Consider the following 24662-nt stretch of genomic DNA (forward strand, 5'->3'; position numbering starts at 1 on the left):
TCAGGGAGTAGTCAGGACAAGCCGGGTCAGTATCTGGCGTGGGATACAAAATCACAGGATCTCAGAATATACAGGTGGCTGAAGACAAAGCAGCACTGATCGTGAGCACTAGCACAGTTTAAATAGCCCATTTGATGCCAACATCTGTCATCGTGAGCACGTCGATGCACATGGGTATGCACACCAATGTGCACTCATATGTGAGCATGTGCCCCATTACTAGATGCATGAGAGGGAACATGGATTAGCCTGTGATGATGCACAGAAATGCATTCAGAAGAGCCATCTTGTTTACTGACATACCCTTCTTGACAAAAGTATTTGGCTCAAGTAAGCAACAAATTTGGCAAAATGCCAATTGCATTGCACACAGACAATGGAACTGAATATATAGGTGATAACACACAGGCGATTCTCAGAAAACATGGCATAATATTTCAAACATACAACCCAGAAGAACACAGGGTCTATGTGAGAGTGGAAGAACCACGTTGTTTGATGCAGATATGCCAATCACATACTAGGGGAAAGCAATTGTGACCACATGCTATCTCCAAAATCAACTGATAAAACTTTATATGAACTGTGGAATGGAAAAGCCCTGAATTTGAACCATTTAAACATTTTTTGGAATCAAAGCCTATGTGCACATACCAAAACAAAAATGTACAAGGTGGGGTACTTGTAAAAGGAAGGTGTACTTGTGGGGTACAGTGAATCTCAAAAGGGATACAGAATTCTACACCAAGACAGAAACAAGGTAACCATCAGTAGAAGTGTAATTGTTAATTAAACTTTGAATGTGTTCAAAATTTCATGAACTAACACAGACGCTTCATACTGAGGGAAATTCCACATCACGGTCACATGAAGATAAGCAACATAGTGACACAGAAATAGAAATTAATGCAGACAATCTAAGTACTGTAAAAGAAGGAGCAATAAAGGCATCCCAGTCAAACGTTGTTCTTTGTTGCTTGAGTAGCATTAAAACCAGATTCATTGGATCAGATTCAAAGACTTCCAACCTATGAGAAGCAAAAGTGGATCACATACTTTAACAAGACCACTCACAATAATTAGATTTATAGAATTGAGATCCAAAATTAGACTAATATAAGCACTAGTTGTTAGAATACAATGTTCATGTATTTTGTGCAACAACTACATCAGTATTCAGTAGAGATATATTCTTCATCCAGCAGATGGCAGTGTTTATAAGTTTGTAGTTGCATCTATGGTATGTATACTCTATGTCTTTTCTCTGAAATAAAGTTTCCTATTTCCTACTTGCAGTGAATTAACTATGTACTATGCATGTACTGTGGGTTATTGTACAGGCATGACAGATGTGTGGGAAAAACAGAACACATGTGGAGAGCAAGAATGATTTTAGGGCACTTGGCCAGGGGGTTCTTTATCTGGGGGCTCAACAAGCATGGAGTCAGATAAGGTGAAGGATACAGGGCACAAATCCAGACACAATGAGGGTCAGGCAGCAATATAAGAGTGTGGCAATAGGGCACAACAAAGGATAAATCCAGAGGCGCAGAATACCAATCCAGGCACAATGAGGGGCAGGCAGCAATCTGGTATAGCAGAAACGTAACCCAAGGTCACAGAGCAACAATCCAGGCATACAGTAATGAGGGACAGGCAGTAATCTGGTACAGCAGGGAATCCATTCCTGAGAACTGCGAGAAGTGGAGTACTCACTATATGAGAAAATTACATATCTTATTCTCTTTCTGGTCTACTTCTAGTGAAACCCTGCAGCCCTGGTTATCTCCGTGCCAATCATTGCAGCAAACTGAACACTCTGGCTACTTTCTTTGAGCAAAGGTCTGTTATATTGTGCCTTGGGATCAGCAGAGACATCAGCCAAAATTGCCGATGCTGAGGTGTCTGGCTATCCTAGAAAAAAATACAATGAATCCTGCTGCAAAAGAATCCCTACCTCCAGCCCCTCTGTTTAGGCACAAGCAATCAAGAATTAATTATGCAGATTAGCTGACTTATTTCCACACTGCAGATTTCATGTATTAAAAGTTATTTTACATTTTTTTTTTTATTTCACAAAAATCTAGTGTTTCTGATCTACTGTATATTACAACAGAAATCAAAACACCTTGTGTTGTATAATTGTGTTGACATTGTTCTGTCTTAAGACAAGTTGCAAAATCTACAGCAAGGTTTCTCAACCAGGGTAATGTGGAACCCTAGGGTTCCTCCAGATGTTGCCAGAGGTTCCTTGAGCAATGATCAATTTTTGCCTCTCAGGTAAGTTCCCACTGACACCATTGATCTTTTTAGCAACCTGTAAGGGGGTAATACTTCCCAATGACCACAATTGTAAGGAGCATTCTTACCTCTGACTATCACACTAATGTATCATGAATTGTAAGTAATTTTAGCAGGGGTTCCCTCAGACCTGAAAGTTATGTCAAGGGTTCCTCTGCGTTGAAAAGGTTGAGAAAGGTTGATCTACAGGGTCATCAAAGGCTGTCTAAATAGGTTAATGGACTTCTTTTTCCTCCACACCTTGTTCCAAACTTTACACTTAGCTGTAGCTGCTGGTTCTTTTTTTGGAGGACTTTCAGCTGTACTTCTGCAAGTACTAGTTTTTGACACCTGGGTAGTCTGCACCTCTGCCAGTGCATGTTCATGGACAGCTTTCTCTTGACTCTGCTCATGAATGTGCTTGGGTGGCTTGCCCTCCTGCTTGGGCAGCTTGTGCTTCAATGGCTGCTTTTCTCCCAATGCAATAAACCTTTGCCCTTGCTGCTTCTGTTTTAGTGTGGAGTGTTTGGAGTTGGCTGCTTACTAAGGATTGATGTGAGCAGGATTTTAACAATGATCCCTCTTCATGGGGATCTAGAGTGATCTAGAAAATCTATTAGAATGCTTGGAGAAAGCAGAGTAGCAGGATATAGTTTCATACAATTTTAACATATCATCTGCTCATAACCTGGCCACCAAAATGTGATCTGTCTTTCTTTGTTAAGGCAGTAACATTATTTGACTCTTGTAGAGACTCTTCTTCAGTATTAATATTTGATAAAAAAAGAAAAATATTTTTCAGACAGTCTTTTATATCATTCAAAAACTCACATTGCACAGTTCTGTTCCACTGATTATATACATTATCAGACATTTTTGCCTTGTTTTGCTTTTTTAAGCTTCAAGAAAGGCTTTACTGCATGTTTAGGTCTAACAGGCAACTATCTGTTGCAAATCAGCTTAATTTTTAAGGTCTATGCCTAGAAGGTGCACAGATCCTTGCTAAGAATTGTAACCAGGGGCGGACTGACCATTCGGAAACTCGGGCCCGGGGTCAGTAGGGGGCCCCATGAGATGCCCCTGGTACCTTTTTCATAGGCTTTTTTGAGTTTGGGCAAGGACACAGGGGCCCCATGCTCCCCTATTGCCCGGGGGCCCCATGAGTTGTCAGTCTGCCCCTGATTGTAACTACAGTTGTGAGCAGTGTAGTTATACCCATGTTCAGTCTCAAAATATGCAGAAGGCAAGTGCTTCTGCAGAGCAGAAAATGATAGACAGGCTACCACAGCTCAACAATTCAAACAGCAGTGATAACTCTAGAAACAACATTTCTTGTATACTTGCCCAGCATGTTCAAAACACAGAAAAGATCAGACACATGAGGTTAATGCAGGACACTGTCATTTGATCCTGAGTTGCTTTTAACAAGATCTCAGAGTCACGTTGTAGTGGTCCTTAACCAACACTCGATGTTTGCATGCATCGGGACAATAATGACCAAATGCAATTCAGTGCAATAATAGAAAAATAGATATAAAAGTGTAATATTATTTAAAGTAATGGGTATATGTACTGATACTGAAATTTTGTCATTGTCTTGGCACTCACATACTTGCTAACCTATCATACCTAGACTGCTATCTTGTACAAGATTCATAGACTTCTGTGGGTCCTGTTAATCAATATTTCAGAAATAAAACAATCATAAAGACCTGGGTTTACTGATAGTTAAAATATTCCTTTATATGTGATTTATTAAGTTGTTTTGATTCTAAATACTAACTCCTAGATTACTTTAAAGTGGTAATAAAGGTATCCTTATGATGTATCCCTACAGGTAAGCCTATAATGAGGCTTACCTGTAGGTACAGTAAATATCTCCTAAACTTGCACAGTTTAGGAGATATTTACTTTACCAGTGCCAGTGATGTCACTGGCGCATGTGCACTGTGCTCTCAATGGACGGCATGCACGAGAGTGACGTCATCACAGTGTGAGATGGGGAAACAGCTCTCATTGTTTGAATACTGCTTGTGTGGAGTAAATTAAATGTTTTGACTGGCATTCTGCAGTTTAGCCACAAGATGTCACTGTTTTTCTAACACAGCCTCAGACTGCATAGAGATTTCTATATTCATGAAGAGGTGGAGTTTACACACAGAGCTGAGAGGGAACAGGAAGAAGAGATAGCAGCCATGTTCTGGAGAATGGTGAATGAGGGGGGCCGTGTGAGCTGAGAATCTGATGACATCCAGGTGTGATAGCATCCTTCCGTAACCAGAGCTGCAGCTAAGTAAAGCTGATGAGATTGCTGCCGGGAAGCTGATGAGATTGCTGCCAGGAATGCTGATGAGATTGCTGCCAGGAATGCTGATGAGAGCAGAGGAACTAAGCAACATATACAACGAGACCGAATGCTTATTGGAGAGACATTTGTTCTGTTCAGAGTCACCAGCGGATGAAAAGCAGACCTAGGTCGGTAAGATCGTGCACGCACCTCATTTCAGTGTTGGCGCCTTGAGACTGAGTCCAGGCCTATAGTTAGTTAGTTAGGGTCTCTGTTTGTGTCAGGCCACACGTGCTGTTACTGATCATTGGAAGGACTTCACAACTTAAAGTGACATTTCCCATTGGAGAGCTGATAAAATCCTACAAACTCAAGCCAGACTGGCGTTTTGCTCAGAAAGAATACTCAGGCACATGCTACAGGACCAGTTATGGGAGAGGGAATACTGTAGATTTGTGTAAGATTGTAAGCTGTTGTGCTGCACCGCAGGCTAGCCCATACCGTACACCCATACACTGATTCCTGCTCTTTTAGGGTAATAACAGGTAAGGTGTGGCAGCTTATTTGTGCCCGCCAGTAGGTAAATTACTTCACTTTCTACCTTCATCATCAGAAGGCGCCGTGCTGTGCAGCACAAGGGTCTCAGCCTTTGGGCTGGGTGTATGTAAATTTATTGTATGTTCCCAGCATTTGTGATTGTGTTTCTTTGCCACATTCATTACATACATTACATTGCCAGTAAAATTCTGTTGTGGCAAAAGCTGGTGTTGGGGTTGCTTTCCTCGTTCGTGACTTCACTGTATCCTGGGGAGCCCACCCTGGTACACGGCCTACACCACAACCAAGGACAACAGGCTGAATTTTGAGATCTTAGTTAACAATATGAGAGCCCAAAGTCTCATAAATCATAGCATACTATTTGGTGACATTTATCAGCCTGATTATATAGGGAACAGTGATAATACCTTTCACAACTACCAGAAATATATATATTTTTTCAACTAGTAGAATGGTCGCGTGTATATGTGGGTAATAGTCTAATGTAAGCCATAGATGGATCGAAATTCTGCAGGTTCAACAGGAACTGGTCAAATTTTGATCCATCTATGGACAAGCTGGTTGTACAGAAGTATATTGGTGGTAGTCTAAAGTCAGCCAAAAACAGATCAAAACCCGACTTGCTGGCCGGCCGGACAAATTTCAATCCATAGGGGTTTTTTTTGTATGATTACTGCAGCCAGCTATAACACAGGAGGGATTAACCCATCAACGCTGACTGTGTTGATAGGGAAATTGAGTGATTTTCTTTCATTCACCCCATAACCAGCCTCATGTAGACAAACGTGTACCACTGTTAAAATGACAGCTGAAAAAGCAAAAAGGTTATCTATATATCTTTGTATCTATTTATCTATCTATGTATCTATATATGTATCTAATGCAGGCTTTTACATGTTCATAGACAAGTTCTCTTTTCCTATTTATGTTTATTATTTTTTATACAAGTTCTAGAATGTGAAAATATGCACTGAAGTTGGTTCCATACTAAAGACATTTTTTGTTGCTAGATAGTTTAATGTACAGGGTTTCTCTACCACACACAGAACAAGCGGTAAACTAGACCTAAAATTCCTAACTATTGGGTTGATTTACTAAAACTGGAGAGTGCAAAATCTGATGCAGCTGTCAATGATAGTCAATCACCTTCTAACTTCAGCTTGTTCAATAAAGCTTTGACAAAAAAATGGAAGCTGATTGGTTTCTATGCAGAAATGCACCAGATTTTGCACTCTCCAGTTTTAGTAAATCATCCCCCATGTCTGTATACCATCCAGATTCATTACAGAATTCTGACCCTTGCACTTTCATTCACTGAAAACCTTCATATTTATCTGGCCTGGCCCTAGCTGCTTATATGTGTACATTACGAATAGTGGCAGCACTGTAGCAGCAAGGTAGGAAAATGACTCCTACACATTTACAGGGCTGAATGAAAATAGAAGGACTGCACAAATAAATACTTTTTTACCTCCATCACCACAAAAAAATGTTCTTTAGTTTTTTTATGGAACTGTTTTAGGGAAAAAAGTAAACTGTAACAGTCACAATGGTATCATATACAGAGACAGACAGTATACCCTGAGAAACTGTTTTATTGTGTGTGTTAGGACAATATAAAAAAATGATATTAAGAGTACATGTGGGCATCCATGCATATTAGGCCAGCGGGCTTATAAGTGTACATCTTAAAAGCAGAGGTTGATACCAAGAATAGTGATGGAACTGGAGCTGCAGCACACTGCAAACCCTCTTGCCGAACCTGAAAAGGAGCTTCTGTTAGAACGTAATCAACATGTTTCTTTATTCATGAAAAAATTATATAAAAAGACACAAGCAGTCACTGACCACTGATAAATCTTTACTTTATTATTTATTATAATATTGTTGCTGTTGTTATTAATATTATTATGGGAACACTGGAAAAATCCACAATTGGAATATTTGGGAGAATATTTCAATATGGGTCCAGTTAGGTGGAAAGGATCCTTTCAATGGCATCTTAAAAACAGAAGCTGATTCCCAAAATTGTGATCATGCTGTTGGTGTGGCAGAGAGCGAACCCTTCTTCGGCTTCTAAAAAGAAATTTGTGTTATGACAGCAAAAGATACCTATTTCCACACAAAAGCAGGAATAAATTAGCCAAACCAATTAATGAAAAACTCTTTGCTTTAAGAGTAACTCCACTTTCTTGGAAAAAACATAGCAAATAAAACATATTATAGTATAAACAATTGCTACACAAGCGTTTATGTAGTTAATGTTATTAAATGATCTTTCATTTTAAATCTGCATTCGCTGTAATTTTCTGGAAAATTCAATGCAATATGATGACCTGGAGGTGGTCTGTACACTTTTGGTATACAAAACACCCCCAGAAATGTGATTTCCTGCTTATGTGATTGGCTAACTGATTTTTCCTGAAGTCTTCACCAAGATACAAGTCAGATTTTAGGCACTCTCTGCAATAGGAATTTAATTTTGGCGAGATACTCCCTGAGGGTTAAATCATTATAAAGGTATGCAGACACTGCAACTTTTCTCATTATAACACTGAGAGTGCATCGGCTGTTTATAATGAGACCCACCCGTTCAGAATCAGTATCCAAAGGACATAGTAGTACACACAGCTTTTTTCCCTAGACCAGAAACAGGTAGGACTCTGCAACAAAGTGTGTTAAAATGTCTGCAATGCATGTTGATCCCCCAGAGGGAAGTGTTTTTTTCTCAGCAAAAATGGAGTTACTCTTTAGATTGCAGATTCATGTTAATTAAATATAGATTACTAATAAAAATATAATTTACAAATATAATAATACTACTAATACTTTATAATACTAATATTGGTTTATCAATGTTCAGTGCACATATACATTTAAAGGATACGCTCACCTTTGGGAATCTGTTACAACCATTTTTGGGGTGAAACATGTAACATGTTCCCATTCCTGCAGCCACTACCGGCTCCGCTGCCTCTAGTAAAAACAAGCAGGGGATCTTCTTTCCCCACATGCTGTCACGTTCCCGGCCATATCATTCATTCACAGAGTTCTGTGAATAAGAAACTACAAGTACAGTCAGCCTTTGCAAATCTCGGCTTGTAGTTCTCAATGAACTACCATGGCTCTGTTGAGCGCGCTGTTAGTTCATTGTCTCTTCCTGTGAGTGTGTATCTGCCTGCTCGCATGAGGTACGAGCAGACAGATATACTGACAGGTCTGCAGGAGTCCTGCATGGTACCCACAATCTGTTGATCAAAGGTGCAACGCATTATAGGCTACAAGTGAAAAAAATAATAAATGCACATTTTTTTACCTGCATAAAGATGTGCATTTATTATTTTTCAAAAAAGGTGAACGTATCCATTAATTTTTTGACATTTTAGTAAATAGATCTGTTATTCATTATACGCTATCATTTTTATTATTAAAGTCTTAATCCAGACAAGGTTTGAATAAACAGGGAAAGAGTTTTAAGTTCTTACTTCTGTCTGTGACCTTTTAGGGGAGATTTTCCCTCACTGTTTTCACTGTGTCCCCATTGAAAAAATTAGCCTCTGCTTCTTGTCTTAACAGACAATGTAGGTAAATCTCCCCAATAGGGACACAGATGGTAATAAAACCTGGCAAACAGTATAACACTTCTCAGCTCTGTCCAAAACAAAATAAAAAATGTTGCCTGATTTTTGGCCTTGGTAGCCTTTTGGCTAGGAATTTTCTCCAAGTGCTCATCTTAATTCAATTCTAGTCTGAGCATTTAAAAACTGGATCTTCTAGAACTGTCCCCTACAAATCTATTGATCCAGCAATGCAGTGCCATTCCTCTTTTGAGTTGCATGACTTACATTCTGGAAGCTCAGGGTGTCAGGGCTCCTTCCCCACACTATACTCTCATAAGAAGGCTGCAGAAATCTTCTACAGCAATTAGGCTGTGCTCGCTACCAGAAAAGGAAATGGGCAAATGAACCCAAGATCAGTGAAACGAGGGTATGTTATTTTTTTGAATGATGTGGGGCTTGTTCCAGGGGGGTGAGGGGCAAATAGTGAGGATCCAAGCCCAGACATTCAAGAGAAACTTTAGACTGCCAATGCTGATTTATTTCTGATAATAACTAGAGATGAGCGAATTATTCAAAAATTCGATTCGGCTGATTCGCCGAATTTGCGGGAGAAATTTGATTCGATGCAAATTTATTCGCCGCGAATTTAACTTATTTAAAGGGTTTCTAGGCTTCAGAGAGCCTTTATATTAGTGCAGAACACTGTACCTTTAATTTAAATGCCCTTGGAGTCTGCTGGGGAAGAGAAATAATACTGTCAGTCAGTATGACATGCAGATGAGTGCCGTCGATCTTAGAATCACCGCACACTTCACTCATTTGGGCAGTCACGGGGCACGACGAAGAAGAAGAAGAAGAAGAAGAATGAAAAGAAGAATGAAAAGAAGAAGAAGAAGAATGAAAAGAAGAAGAAGAAGAATGAAAAGAAGAATGAAAAGAAGAAGAATGAAAAGAAGAAGAAGAAGAATGAAAATAAGAATGAGAAGAAGAATGAAAAGAAGAATGAAAATAAGAATGAGAAGAATGAAAAGAAGAATGAAAAGAATGAGAAGAAGAATGAAAAGAAGAATGAAAAGAAGAATGAGAAGAATGAAAAGAAGAATGAAAAGAAGCAGAATGAAAAGAAGAAGAAGAAGAAGAATGAAAAGAATAATGAAAAGAAGAAGAAGAAGAAGAATGAAAAGAATAATGAAAAGAAGAAGAAGAAGAATGAAAAGAAGAAGAAGAAGAATGAAAAGAAGAAGAATGAAAAGAAGAATGAAAAGAAGAAGAAGAAGAATGAAAAGAAGAAGAAGAAGAATGAAAAGAAGAATGAAAAGAAGAAGAAGAAGAATGAAAAGAAGAATGAGAAGAAGAAGAAGAAGAAGAAGAAGAATGAAAAGAAGAAGAAGAAGAATGAAAAGAAGAATGAAAAGAAGAAGAAGAAGAATGAAAAGAAGCAGAAGAAGAATGAAAAGAAGAAGAAGAAGATTTAAAAGAAGAAGAATGAAAAGAAGAAGAAGAATGAAAAGAAGAATGAAAAGAAGAAGAAGAAGAATGAAAAGAAGAATGAAAAGAAGAGGAAGAAGAATGAAAAGAAGAAGAAGAATGAAAAGAAGAAGAAGAAGAATGAAAAGAAGAAGAATGAAAAGAAGAATGAGAAGAAGAATGAAAAGAAGAATGAAAAGAAGAAGAAGAAGAAGAATGAAAAGAAGAATGAGAAGAAGAAGAAGAAGAATGAAAAGAAGAATGAAAAGAAGAAGAAGAATGAAAAGAAGAAGAAGAATGAAAAGAAGAATGAAAAGAAGAAGAATGAAAAGAAGAATGAAAAGAAGAAGAAGAAGAATGAAAAGAAGAAGAAGAAGAATGAAAAGAAGAATGAAAAGAAGAAGAAGAAGAATAAAAAGAAGAAGAAGAAGAATGAAAAGAAGAATGAAAAGAAGAAGAATGAAAAGAAGAAGAAGAGGAATGAAAAGAAGAAGAAGAAGAATGAAAAGAAGAATGAAAAGAAGAAGAAGAAGAATGAAAAGAAGAAGAATGAAAAGAAGAGAAGAAGAATGAAAAGAAGAATGAAAAGAAGAAGAAGAAGAATGAAAAGAAGAAGAATTAAAGTACAGCAAAAAGTGTATCTGCAGAGAGCTCCGCTATTTCTGACAGTTCTCTGACAGTTCCTTCACATTTACAGTGGTTGAAACATTGTATCTATTTATTTCCGAATAAAAACATCTGTATCCTAAATGGAAACAAATAGATACAATGTTTCAACCGCTGTAAATGAACTGTCAGAACTGTCAGAAATAGCGGAGCTCTCTGCAGTGACACTTTTGCCGGCTGATCGGGAAAAATTTGATTCGTGCACCCGAAGTTTGCTAAAATTCGGATTCGATGCGAATCGAATTTTTCCTGATATTCGAAACGAATTCCACTTCGCCAGGTTCGATTCGCTCATCTCTAATAATAACAGTTGTTTGACTGTTTCCGCTGTCAGTACATCAGAGTCACTTTCCTGGAACAAGCATTGGGCTTGCATACTTGCTGCAAGACAGTGAATCAATTAGCTCTGAAGTCAGAGCATTACCATGACAGCCAGGTAGCTAGAATTTTTCCAGCCTCCAAGGTTCTTTGAGTAAAGCTACCCTTTAAATTATTAACTGGCACTTAGTTGTGACTTCATGTGTGCTGCTATGTACTGCTTAGCTTTAGTCAGTCAAGATTTAGCACATAATATGTTTTTTAATGGCTTTTAAAGGGGCCATGCACTTAACTAATTTCATGGTTTATAGCACATTGCCCTTTTGGAGTGGATTGCACTTTTTAAATACTTGAATTGTATGTAAAAGTAGCTGAGAACCTAAAAAGAGTGGTTAGATATTTTAGGAGTGCTACACTATTTTTTATATTACAACATCACATGCCAACAGTTTCATCACTCCCAATGTTAGTTTTCTTTCCAGTCGTATTGAAGAGAACCACACATACATTTGCATATCCAAAATGTAGGTATAGTAAAAACATTAAGGTTTTGGTAGAGCTGGAAATGGTTAAAATCATTGTCATTTTTTTGTATCCAGTTGAAAAGATTTCCTTTCACTTCCTGTCCCAGAAACTCAAAGAAAAATCTCTGAAAACTGATAAAAAAAATCCCCTCTTAGACAGTTGTTACCAGAACAGATGTCCATATTGTAAGATTTAACCTCACCTCCTATTATGATGATAACTTGGTTATGGTTTTCTGTCCTATTGACAATGGTTTTGACAAAATTAGAGAGTGTATCTTTCCAATGGGGACGTAGATATCAATGAAAATTTAGAGAGGTTTTAATCATTTCCAACTCTCCAAAATAAAAACTACCATATTTTTCGCTCCATAAGACACACTTTTTTCCCCCCAAAAAAGAGGGGAAAATGTCAGTGCATCTTATGCAGTGAATATAGAGTGGCCGGTCTGGTATTTCCGCCAAAGCGGCCGTGTCAGAATACCGGTCTGGCCGCTCAGCTCTTCTCTGCAGCAGGACCTTACCTGTTCCTCGGTCCAGCGCTGTACAGTCTTCACGCACCGGCATCTTTAGTGTGGGCACCTGGCTGTGACTGCCGGGTGCCCACTGCGCATGCGTGAGAAGAGCTGCGCTTTGTGAATGGTCCTGCATCTTCTGGGACACATGATAGGTTCCAGAAGACGCCGGGCCATTCACAAAGCACAGCGCTTCTTGCGCATGCGCAGTGGGCTCCCGGCTGTCATAGCCGGGTGCCACACTAAAGGGAGGACAACACCGCTGAAGTAGGAGCGAATACCTGTCAAATTCAGGTACCCACTCCCCCTCCCTCCCCAAAGGTCCGCAGTCTCTTGGTCATCCCCTGTACTGTCTGCAGTCTTTTGGTCATCCTCTGTACTGTCTGCAGTCTCTTGTCATCCCCTGTACTGTCTGCAGTCTCTTGATCATTCCATGTACTGCCTGCAATCTCTTGGTAATCCCCCGTACTGTCTGCAGTCTCTGGTCATCCCCTGTACTGTATCCGCAGTCTCTGGTCATCCCCTGTACTATGTCCGCAGTCTCTGGTCATCCCCTGTACTGTGTCCGCAGTCTCTGGTCATCCCCTGTACTGTGTACGCAGTCTCTGGTCATCCCCTGTACTGTGTCCGCAGTCTCTGGTCATCTCCTGTACTGTGCCCGCAGTCTCTGGGCATCTGTTGCAGTACATCCGCAGTCTCTTGTCATCTCCTGTACTGTCTCTGCAGTCCATTGGTTCAGAATATTTTTTTTCTTGTTTTTCTCCTCTAAAACCTCTAAGGCACGTCTTATGGTCAGGTCTTATGGAGCGAAAAATATGGTATGTTGTCTGTACATTCACTTTAAATTATTATAATAGCACAACCTTACTGGCCATGCATAGCTGTGTTCTATAACCTTGACTGGATTGCTTCCTTCTGAGGGAGATTCATCTGCTCTGTAGCTGAGCTATCAACCCCAACTGGAGCTGCCTTATCGCTGACTGAGTTTTCTTTATCTTTTGTAGTAGAGGAAATCTTTATAAAACTCTGCTTTAGCAACCCCAAGAGAACATCCATCTTGAGTACTGAAGGAGATAAAATAGCCTAAATGGGTGCTTAAGGGCATTACTAGGAACTAGGGTGCCATCCTCAAAAAGAGGGAGTATGGAATCAGCAAGTGTGCACTATTATTACAAATATTACAATAATAGCAATGCCTATTTTTTTTACTGTCGAGAAAAATACAGGTGCTGCCATGTCTGGGGTTATCACTTTCTGTACTAATTCTCAGGCTGCCCCATTGACCTGCTGATTTAATTGCTTTCTGAATCACTGACCTGGAACAAGCATGCAAAATAGGAGTTCTGACTTCATTACTGGTTTTGGATCGGTAATTTAGAAAGTTCTAAAACTAAGGCAAGATGACTGTCATTTTCAAATACATGTCAGCAATCCATATTTTATCATGGCAGGTTTCCTTTCAAAAACAGCTCCCATCTTTTAGTCTGATAAAATCACATAACCAAACAGTAACTTACGAGGCATCTCTATGGCAGTGTAGGACGGCATGCCTTTGCAGAGAGCTTCAATGTGGCGTCCAAACTCTTCAATGTGAACAATGGGTGTCTGGTTGATGGTGTAAGTTGTGAGCTCTGTGGTTGGTGGAGCCTAAAAATGATACACGTACATACTTACTCAAATGATACACATAATTTTCTTAGAGATGTATTAGAAATGTCTCTGTTTCAGTCCAACATGTTTGGTTTATTGTATTTAATATGAAAGATTAATATAGCCTTTCTCAACCTTTTTACTCTAGAGGAACCCTCAAAATAATTTTCAGGTCCTGGAGAACCCCTTCTAAAACCAATTTATCGGGGGCAGTGGGAAAAATGCCCCTTACATTGGTGGTCAATGGGGACAATGGCATTTTACAGTGGTATTCAAAATGCCACCTTGCAGCTAAAAGGATAATTTGTGTCATGTCACGGACTCATCAAGTGGTGTTGGCCCTTTGAATGTTACCAAATGGGAGGTCAATCAGCCACAACCTAGCAACATCAGGAGAAGCTTTAGGGTTCCATGGAACCCTCGTTGAGAATGGCTGAATTAATAGATTAAGAATGCTCTAAAGAAAAATGCTGGGAAACAGTTAAATATGGGGTTGAATTAAATTTTTGTACTGCTTAACCTGCCAAAAGATTTGGTGTTCTGTATTCTGTACTTCCATTGGTATTTTGCTAGTGTTCTGATGTACACATATTTAATATACTGCTCAGACAGGTCACACATGTAGTTTATGCAATATATGGTACAGCTTTGTTGATTGTCAACTCCAACCACCTCATTGGATGGTAATTCAATATCAATAACTCCAGTATGCAGGGATCTTACATCAGGAATCATAAAACTAACCCCAAAAGTAGCATAGCGATTTACATTATTAATAAGTAAAGGTGTGTGTAAAAGAATGGCTGGCCAAAATTACAAATTCTTTGGCTGGTGAAACAGTAAACATATATAGTATGTATTCCAGCTGTGTATTTACCTGTTTGCCTGGAGTCCTGCTTAACCATGAATACAATTTACACACAGCATTTTATGCACTATATGTTATAGTACAGATGTATGAATCCAGACTCTAAGCTGTAAACACTACCCAATGTGGTAAACAACGGGGTAATAAAAATCTGCTAATATTTTGTTAATGGATAAGGGGAAACCCTCCTTTTGGACTCACTTAAAGAAGAACTTCACACCTATCATACAAATTATAGATACTTATTAGATTCTTATAGATAATTGCAGGCTTTCTATTCTTTGCACACCTTATTTTTCTTTTCCTCCCTATTATTCTCACAGTTGCCATTTCTACTAAGGGCAAATTAATCCATCTCCCTTTGCTCCCTGGAACTCTTTCTAGTTAATGTTAGCAAATGTTTGTGTAACTAATCAGTGCAAGACAATTTTGTATCAGCATGCAGAGCTGTACAGTGCTGTGATTGTTAGTGAAGGAGGGGAAAGGTCCAGTTTAAGATAAGAAAATCAGCATTAGTTCAGGAACACCACACATGTTGATAGAAGGCAGAGAGTTTGCCAATAATGATGACTCCCTTTGCCATGTGTGTATGGCACATGTGGTATTCAAACTCTTCTTAATAGAGAGGGCACAGAAGACTCTGATACCCAGCCAAACACTAGGTTCTGTATGAGCATAGATGATGATTTACAGTGTATAAATATAAACCTAAACATTATCGCCAGAAGAAAATATAAAGGGATATCTTTAAATGGTGTTACCTCTTCTGGTGACAACTGTCTAAGTTAGCAATTCCCCTCACTTTGTAGGCTTTCCTCACAGTTCCTGTTACATCTTTGGGACAGTAAACAAAGGGTAATTTCCTCAATAGGCCACAGACAGGAAATCTTTTCCTAATGTATTAAAAACTGAGAAAATGGTTTGGGCTATATATATACATTAACAAAATGACTGTCCTACTTTAATGATGTTCCTCTACATTAGAAAACAAGAACTTGATTGGCTGACATAGTCTTGTTGAATGTTTGCATCTAAGTGAAGTATCACTAATACTATCTTTGTGTTATTAAATCCATAGTGGGCCATTATACAGTTACAATATTGGAATTTTAGTCTGAGTTGGAAATTATTTTTAGCTGTAGTTTTCAGTCTACTGGCATCCACAGAACAGATCTTTGCCAACACCCAGGGAGAGTCTGGATTACAGTAAGGACCAAGGGTGTATATAATGTTTCCTTGAAGCTGGAAGGAGCTCTATAAATCACAGTTACTAATCTGTCATTTGCCCACTTCTCTCTACCACCACAAAATCTGAGGTTTAGAGAAAAAATGCGAGCTCATGCCAGTAACTGGATGGAGGAAAGTTTTCGATATAGAGTGTGTACATTTAAGAAGGGACATTAGCAATAATAGCTTACAGATATAAACTGTAATTGGTTGCAAGAGATTAAGTAAACTGAGTTACCGGTTGCTTTCACTGTCACAGAATTCTGAGATTTGTAGTGCACACAGTAAAGGAGCAGCACAGGAAGGATGACAATATTATAAAGCTAGTGACCTAGAAAATCTGTCTTCTGAAATACCCCAATAACAATCCTAGATCTGTATATAAAAGTACATAGAGGGATTCTTGTAGTCTTGTTAGATTAACTGGATTTAGCATTAGGCAGTGTAGAGTATGCCTGAAACAGAGGACAATTTTACTAAAACACTTTGCATTGGATTATGAGCTAGAACACAGAACTCAATCCCTAAAAATACACAGTTAAATGGGGGCTATTCCTTACTCAAGGTTGTGTAGAGATCTACCACCCTCTACTGTTATCTGCTAATATTACAGTATTATGTATATTTATGTATTAACACTTCCTGTCTCTGGGAGGTTGGCTTTGGAAACCCCAGAAAGAGGAAGTGGAGGGAGAGAAAGAGAGAAAGTCTCCACAGTCCCAGACCCCTTTCTCTTCTGGTCTGGGGTTCTATAGGTTTTTTTTAGCTTAGGGCTCGATAACCAGCATAGACTAAAGTCAGGTTAGGCATCCAACAGCCACTTCTGGTAGTTAGAGGTCCAATTGCATGACAGATTAGACACTATAAGGGACTAAGCACAGAGTAGGTAGGCTGATTCTGAGTTTAAATGTCACACCACGGCTGCTGGCACAAAGCTGCATTCTAGGCTGGTTGGAAAATGGCTGGATAGTATTCTCATCACCGCAGGGCTCTCATACCAAGGTGAATGCTGCATCATGATAATCCCCATGGACCCCTAAAACTGGTCTTTGCTGTAAAATTCATCTGAAATTATTTTTATTAATATTTATTAATAACTATATATACCTGAGTATATGTGCACAATTCCATCTGGACTCTTGTAGGCATTATTATTAATCTTTTCATATATAAAGCTTTTATCGTTTCCATACTGGTGTGCATTTATATACTTATGGTTAATTTTATATGCTGGTTGCAGTAGTTCCTCTGCTCCCAATTAATTTAATCAGATTATTAGTTAATTTCCCAGGAGGAGAATCCCCTCTGTTCACTGATGCCCTTTATTACCAAACCAACTTTTCCACTTTGCGGAAGTTCTGGTTCTCTTATTTACCTAAGAGTTTAGCAAAATATCCTGTTTGATGAGGACCATTTCTCATACCCCCAAAAAGATGGCTACAGTTGTTAATTGGTAGAAATAATTATTTTACCTGGTTTTTATTTTCAGAAATAGCCTTCAGCTGCTCCAGAGTGGGGAAGTTTGACTTCATCTTGGTGATGACACAGAATTTCTTGTTGTACAGTCTGGTTGCAGCAAATCCCTGAGGTGAAACAGAAGTGTTAGGTGCCAAGAGAAATTCTGTGCAATGTTACATACAGATAATAAGGCGTATATGAGCTATCCTGCTTTGCAGTGTTGTGCAATGATTTTGGCTGAGAAAAATACATAACACGATAAAGAACATCACTTGCTACAATTCAGTGACAGCAAGTGCTCCAGATGCTGGTTGTGATCGTCATTGACAAGGGAGACTTTTCAGCTTGTTTGAAGGTCTTCATGTAAGCTTGGCCCTGTTTTACCCTCTGCTATGGAGCAATAGTGCATTTCAAAGTTCCACATGTGCACCACTACTAGTGCTAAAAAGAGGAGGGGTCCTGATGCTACAACATCTTGCTCAAACATAGATAAATATCTGCTTACCAATCAATCCTTAGAGATTTTACCTTCTGATTTTTACTGACTAAGTCACCTTGAGGAAGGGACCCTATATGGTCCTAAAATGCCAGCTATACATGACCTATGTGACTTAGCACTAACACAAGGGTATGCTATTAGCAGTGAAGTGCTGGTGACACTTTGTCTTTCTACTGTGGTCTTCACAGTGTCATTCACTGTTGTCACTACAAGCCACTATGTATTACCAAAGTCAAATACTGCAAGAAGTACAGTCCATACCTACATTTTTGCATATCTTACACTCTCTCACTGCAAATCTTTAGGGCCGATGTGACCGCTAAAATAATGGAAAATTCACTGATCAGCGCAGCAAAGTTCCAAGAAGTGTGATAGACCACTGATTGCTTTGCTCCATAGGCAGCACTGGGATCATTAATACTTGGCTAAACATCAAAGTAAGCAGTGCTGCTTTTCTAATTTGTGCTCAGCTTCATATGCTACCTTATGTCGATTATCAATACAGCAAAGCATCCTGAAGACAAAGAGGTTTTAATGTTCCCAGAAGACTAGAAAAAAGCAGGACACTTACATTCCCATAGTCACAGACAGAATCCCAGGAGTTCCAGCCATTGAACTGATTGATATTGGCTGTCCGATCCTGATTGTTAATGTTGACTTGTTGGTTTACGCTGCCACCATCATTACCAGAATTGTTGACTTCGACGTTCTGGTGATAACAATAAAGAAAACACATGAAGTACAGGTTACTAAAGCTCTATAAAGTATTTATAATACATAGGCATTGATTTAATAAAACTGGAGAGTGCAAAATCTGGTGCAGCTGTGCATGGAAGCCAATCAGCTTCTAGCTTCAGCTTGTTCAGTTAAGCAGCACCAGATTTTGCACTCTCCAGTTTTAGTAAATCAACCCCATAAAGTAATAAAGACATACCAGAACAATTCTTAGTAAGTGGTGGATCTCTTTTGTACTTTTTAACAATGCATAATTTCTTTTATCAACATATTACTGATACAAGAGCCATTGCATGTGACATCAGTCTGAAAAAGTTTGTAAATAGCAGTGGAACTGGGATCTACTGCAGTTTACAATAAAGCTACAGAAAGAAAGGTGCCCCTTTATTTTACTACATGATGTGGCCCAAAACACAGACAACATTTTTATTGCAACTGGAAATTGACAAATGTTCAGAACTACCTCTATAATGTGGTAATTAAAAAAGGCTCCCCAAAGTGTATGTAAATCTAAAACTTGTTTTTAGTTTTTGATAAGTTAGGAAATGGTTACAACTCCTATCTGATTTTTTTTTAATGTATGTTTCCCCCTGGGAGGTGTTTTTACTTATTATCTGAAGAGATACAACTAGAAATGAGAAATGAGAAAATCTCTCATAAGTGAACAGAATTCTCATGGTAGACGGTTGTCAAAAGAAACAGATATCTAGCTGGAGGATTATTCCTCAAGTTTTGCTCTTGTGACAACTCAAAGGTTTTGGATTTCTCCTCACTTTTTATCTACGTGACAATGGTCACCAGGAAAATCAGAGGGCTGAATCTCTCAAGTGTGGGCAAAGACAGCCATAAAAAAAAACCTTTGCTTACTATACTGAAACTAAAAAGAATATTATGCCTTCAAATACACTTTAATACTTAAAGTATACATGACAGAAGTACCTGAGCCAATATTGCCAACTTGCTTCAGAAGTGGTATTCTCCTGCCTGTCATTCTGTTCTGCTAGTTTTCAGTGACCAGGAATAAGTATTCCCACAGTGAAGTGAAATCTCCTACTCAGCGTGATTGCTCATTGACCCACTAAATAGTAAAGCATGGCAGGGGCTCTTTAGACCTTAAAATGTTGGATACTAATTTTAACTTGGCCACTTAATAATTCACCATTGTAAGGTACATTTACTAATTGCTTTGTTTCTTTAAGTCACTAAACATATTCCATATTTGAATGTGGAACTGTTTTCTGGCTGACTGTCATGAAGAATCCGAAAAACAGCTATGTAATAGACCTCTGGAAGCACTCAGTAGATATTCTCACTGGAAACCATGTCCACTTTGCTAGTACCCATATATTCAGTGAAGACCATTCATCACAGTCCATTCAATAGGGTAGAAAATACACCTGATTCTGAACTCGTCCTTCTTTTCTGAGCCTTAGTTAGTCAATTCTTGTGAAAGGAATGCTTTAATATTACAGTTATCTGGATTTTAATAAAACAGGTAAAGCTCAGTATTTTTACATTTTGTCAATTGTTTGAATAAGAGCTATATATAGAGAGCATATGTACTGTATTCCCAAAACAACAGCCATAACTTGGGCAATTGAACCTGTACAGATGTATAGGTATAAAATAGGTAGTAAGCACTGGCACTGAAATTACCAGTTTTATCATCTTTAATTTGTCAAAAAGTTGCAAATGTACTTTACAGCAATGTAACTTAGCTTTAATAAAACTAATATATTTTGTTCAACTGAATATATCAAAAGGTCATTCTTTACACCACACACTGTATTTTGATTGGCCAGTTTACAAAGCATAGGTCACATTTTCATCAACATCTGGGCTCTGCAGAATTCACTATACATGCATTAGCCACTTTCAGAAAACACATACAAGACTATTAACGTATGAAAAAGCCTTTTTCATTTAAAACAAGATTAAAAAGCTGCAACAATTTAAAACAACTCCTTCATTCCATAAGTGGTATTTTGAGACAAAAACAGGCCTTTTCTCAAGCTTGGAGCATCTAATTTCTAATAAATACGTTTGTTTGCATGACATTTTCTTAAGGTGGACAATCCCTGAATCCCAATGGGATAATTATCCCGGCACCAGAACTTTTTCCAAAGGTGTGTGCTTCTATTCACAAGAAAATATGCAAGCATTAAACACATGCTCAATGTCTCAGAAATAGTTATTAATACGCACACCCATTTTTCAAGAAGTTGTAAAATCTCTGCAGTCTTTAGACAATGATTTTAATTATGCAGATTTTCAGAATTGTATAACATTTTAGTGAAAATTAGCATCAGACGATGAGTCTCCTTTTCCTCCCTAAAAGAATTACTGTTTCAATGACCTTTTTAAAAATGTAATTTTAAATTTAAGCAGGTTTAAACAGTTTGAATGTGCAGTGGTCATCTCGGATCAGATCAGTCCTACCATTTTTGACTATGCATCTTCTTCATGTCTGTATGCATACTTGGTTGCAACCTTCATCAACACTTTGGTTGTATTTACCTTATTTGGTTACCTATAACCTATAATGTGCTAATACTTCAACCTTCACATACACAATTTTCTGCAGGCTGCCACATATTAGATTAAACCAAATGCAGATAAAAAAGTCTATTTACTTACATCATTAGCTAGTGATAGAGTCAGGAGGACTCCCAAAACGGCAGCAACCTATGAGTAGAGACAAAGGGAACAGTTAATATACACAGTTACTATACAACATGCCTTCAGTAAGCTTTCACTCTGTGATAAAAGAGCAAAATTTTCTCACCAGGAATTTCATTGCAGAGCTTTGTTTCAATCACAAAGATTGATAGAGCAACGTATAGCCCATTTAACTTTTTATATTTATATATAAAATCTATATTTACTAAAGGAACAGCCCTAAATGTGTTGTTTGCCATTGAACGTAGGAATGAGTACACACTCACTATCTAAGTTGGCAGTTGATATGCTGATCTAATAATTGAGATAAACTGAGGGCTGAGTCCCTTTATGTGTGTTGTATTAATTAAAAGCAAATTATACAAAGGACTGCTGAAACTAATCGGTACAATGCTGTGCAAGAAATAATTACATTTGGTGTGTGTATGCTGAGGGTGTGTTGTAGAAAGTAAAGTTGTGGCCAAAGCTACAGTGGATAGAAAAAGTCTACACACCCTTGTTAAAATGTCAGGTTTCTGTGATTTAAAAAAATGAGACAAAGATAAATCTTTTCAGAACTTTTCCACCTTTAATGTAACCTAAAAACTATACAATTCAGTTGAACAACAAACTGAAATCGTTTAGGTGGAGGGAAGTAGGAAAGTAAAATAATATGGTTGCATAACTGTGCACACCCTTAAACTAATACTTTGTTGAAGCACCTTTTGATTTTATTACATCACTCTGTCTTTTTGGGTATGAATCTATCAGTATGGCACATCTTGACTTGGCAATATGTGCCCACTCTTCCTTGCAAAAACACTCCAAATCTGTCAGATTGTGAGGGCATCTCCTGTGCACAGCCCTCTTCAGATCACCCCACAGATTTTCAATCGGATTCAGGTCTGGCCTCTGGCTGGGCCATTCCAAAACTTTAATCATCTTCTGGTGAAGCCATTCCTTTGTTTATTTGAATGTATGCTTTGGGTCGTTGTCATGCTGAAAGATGAAGTTACTCTTTATGTTCAGCTTTCTAGCAGAAGCATGAAGGTTTTGTGCCAATATTGACTGGTATTTGGAACTGTTCATTATTCCCTCTACCTTGGCTAAGGCCCCAGTTTCAGCTGAAGAAAAACAGCTCCAAAGCATGATGCTACCACCACCATGCTTCACTGTGTGTATGGTGATCTTTTTGTGCTGTACAGTGTTGTTTTTGTGCCAAACATATCTTTTGGAATTATGTTCAAAAAGTTCAACCTTGGTTTCATCAGACCATAACACATTTTCCCACATGCTTTTGGGAGACTTCAGATATGTTTTTGCAAAATGTAGCCGGGCTTGGATGTTTTTCTTTGTAAGAAAATGCTTCCGTCTTGCCACTCTACCCCATAGCCTAGACATATGAAGAATATGGGAGATTGTTGTCACATGTACCACACAACCAGTACTCACCATATATTCCTGCACCTCCTTTAATGTTGCTGTAGGCCTCTTGGCAGCCTTACAGACCAGTTTTCTTCTTGTCTTTTCATCAATTTTGGAGGGACGTCCAGTTCTTGGTAATGTCACTGTTACGCCATATTTCCTCCACTTGATGATGACTGTCTTCACTGTGTTCCATGGTATATCTAATGCCTTGGGAATTCTTTTGTACCCTTCTCCTGACTGATACCTTTTAACAATGAGATCCCCCTGATGCTTTGGAAGCTCTCTGCGGACCACGGCTTTTGCTATTGGATGTGACTAAGAAAATGTCAGGAAAGACCTACTAGAACAGCTGAACTTCATTTGGGGTTAATCAGAGGCACTTTAAATGATGGCAGATGTGTAACCACATTATTTTAGTTTTTTTATGTTTACTTCCCCCCCTAAAAGATTTGTTTGTTTTTCAATTGAGTTGTACAATTTATAGGTCACATTTAAGGTGGAAAAATCTTTGAAATGATTTATCTTTGTCTAATTTTTTTATATCACAGAAACCTGACATTTTAACAGGGATGTGTAGACTTTTTATATTTACTGTACTTGAATGGCCATAAAGCAGACCTCATTCTTAATAGTGGTTCAGAAATGCTGCTTTAGGTCTCATATAAAGACATAAAAATGGTAATTTTACAAATTGAAAATTCCATATACCAAGTAATAACAATAGAAAGCAATAATAAATAACAAAGCAAACTCTCTGCAGGCCGGTCAAGTCCCTCCACCCCAAACTAGCTCATCCATATCTTTATGAACCTTGCTTTGTGCACTGGTGTGCAGTCATGTTGGAACAGGAAGGGGACATCCTCAAACTGTTCCCACAAAGTTGGGAGCATGAAATTCTCCAAAATGTCTTGGTATGCTGATGTCTTAAGCGTTCCCTTCACTGGAACTAAGGGGCCAAGCCCAACCCCTGTAAACAACCCCACACCATAATCCCCCCTCCACCAAACTTTACACTTGGCACAATGCAGTCAGGCAAGTACCATTCTCCTGCAAAAGCCAAACCCAGACACTTTCATCGGTTTGCCAGAGACGCATGATTCGTGAAGAGTGATTCGTCACTCCAGAGAACACATCTCCATTGCTCTAGAGTCCAGTGGAGGTGTGCTTTACACCACTGCTTTCGAAACGTTGCTTTGCACTTGGTGATGAAAGGCTTGGATGCAGCTGCTCGGCTATGGAAACCCATTCCATGAAGCTCTCTACGCACTGTTGTTGTGCTAATCCGAAGGCCACAAGAAGTTTGGAGGTTTATTGGTAGCTATTGACTTTGCAGACAGTTGGCAACTTCTGATCACTGTGTGCTTCAGCATACACTGACCCCGCTCTGTCATATTACGTGCCCTATCATTTCATGACTGATTTTCTGTTGTTCCCAGTTGCTTCCACTTTGTTATAATACCACTAACAGTTGACCATGGAATATTTAGTAGCAAGAAGGACTTATTAAGTGGCAACCTATCACGGTACCATGATTGAATTCACTAAGCTCCTGAGAGTGACCTATTCTTTCACAAATGTTTGTAGAAGCAGCCTGCATGCCTAGGTGCTTGATTATAGAGTATAGCATCAATTCAATTAAACTCCTGGGATATTGATCAGTTAAGTAGGGTTGTTAATCAGTTTCAGCTGCTTTGGTGTTAATTAAATCAACAACAGGTGCACTAGATGGGCAACATTGAGATGACCCCCAAAACAGGACTGGTTTACAGGTGGAGGCCACTGACATTTTTTTCCTTACTCATCTTTTTTGACTGTTTTTCACTAGTTTTGCATTTGGCTAGGGTCAGTGTCACTACCGGTAGCATGAGGCAATACCTGGACCCTACAGAGGTTGCACAGGCAGTCCAACTCCTCCAGGATGGCACATCAATACGTGCCATTGCCAGAAGTTTTGCTGTATCTCC

General features: G+C 38.7%; 1 protein-coding gene across 2 annotated transcripts; it reads right to left on the reverse strand.

Moving 5' to 3' along the window:
• Positions 1-6702: 6702 nt before the first annotated feature.
• Positions 6703-21477, reverse strand: LOC149454717 (gastrokine-1-like). Of its 2 annotated transcripts, none has more exons than XM_089687160.1 (6): positions 21398-21477; positions 21250-21297; positions 18449-18586; positions 17393-17503; positions 13693-13822; positions 6703-6887 (listed from the first exon to the last, which is right to left on the reverse strand). In XM_089687160.1, exons 1-6 carry the CDS (start codon positions 21407-21409, stop codon positions 6814-6816), a joined length of 513 nt encoding a protein of 170 aa, XP_089543286.1. In that variant the 5' UTR covers positions 21410-21477; the 3' UTR covers positions 6703-6813. The 2 variants fall into 2 exon arrangements, with proteins under 2 accessions (XP_089543286.1, XP_089543285.1); XM_089687159.1 differs by lacking the exon at positions 6703-6887 and adding an exon at positions 6974-7201.
• Between the last annotated feature and the right edge of the window lie 3185 nt (positions 21478-24662).

This window comes from Staurois parvus, unplaced genomic scaffold (assembly GCF_062004578.1).
Source record: "Staurois parvus isolate SC_StPar_1 unplaced genomic scaffold, SC_StPar_1.0 ptg000420l, whole genome shotgun sequence".
NCBI lineage: Eukaryota > Metazoa > Chordata > Amphibia > Anura > Ranidae > Staurois > Staurois parvus.

Excerpts from the sequence above, each read along its gene's own strand:
- LOC149454717 (XM_089687160.1), bottom strand. Across the intron at positions 18,587-21,249 it reads CTCTATCACTAGCTAATGAT|AACGTCGAAGTCAACAATTC; the intron begins GTAAGTAAATAG and ends TGTTATCACCAG. Across the intron at positions 13,823-17,392 it reads TTTCTGAAAATAAAAACCAG|GCTCCACCAACCACAGAGCT; the intron begins GTAAAATAATTA and ends TATCATTTTTAG.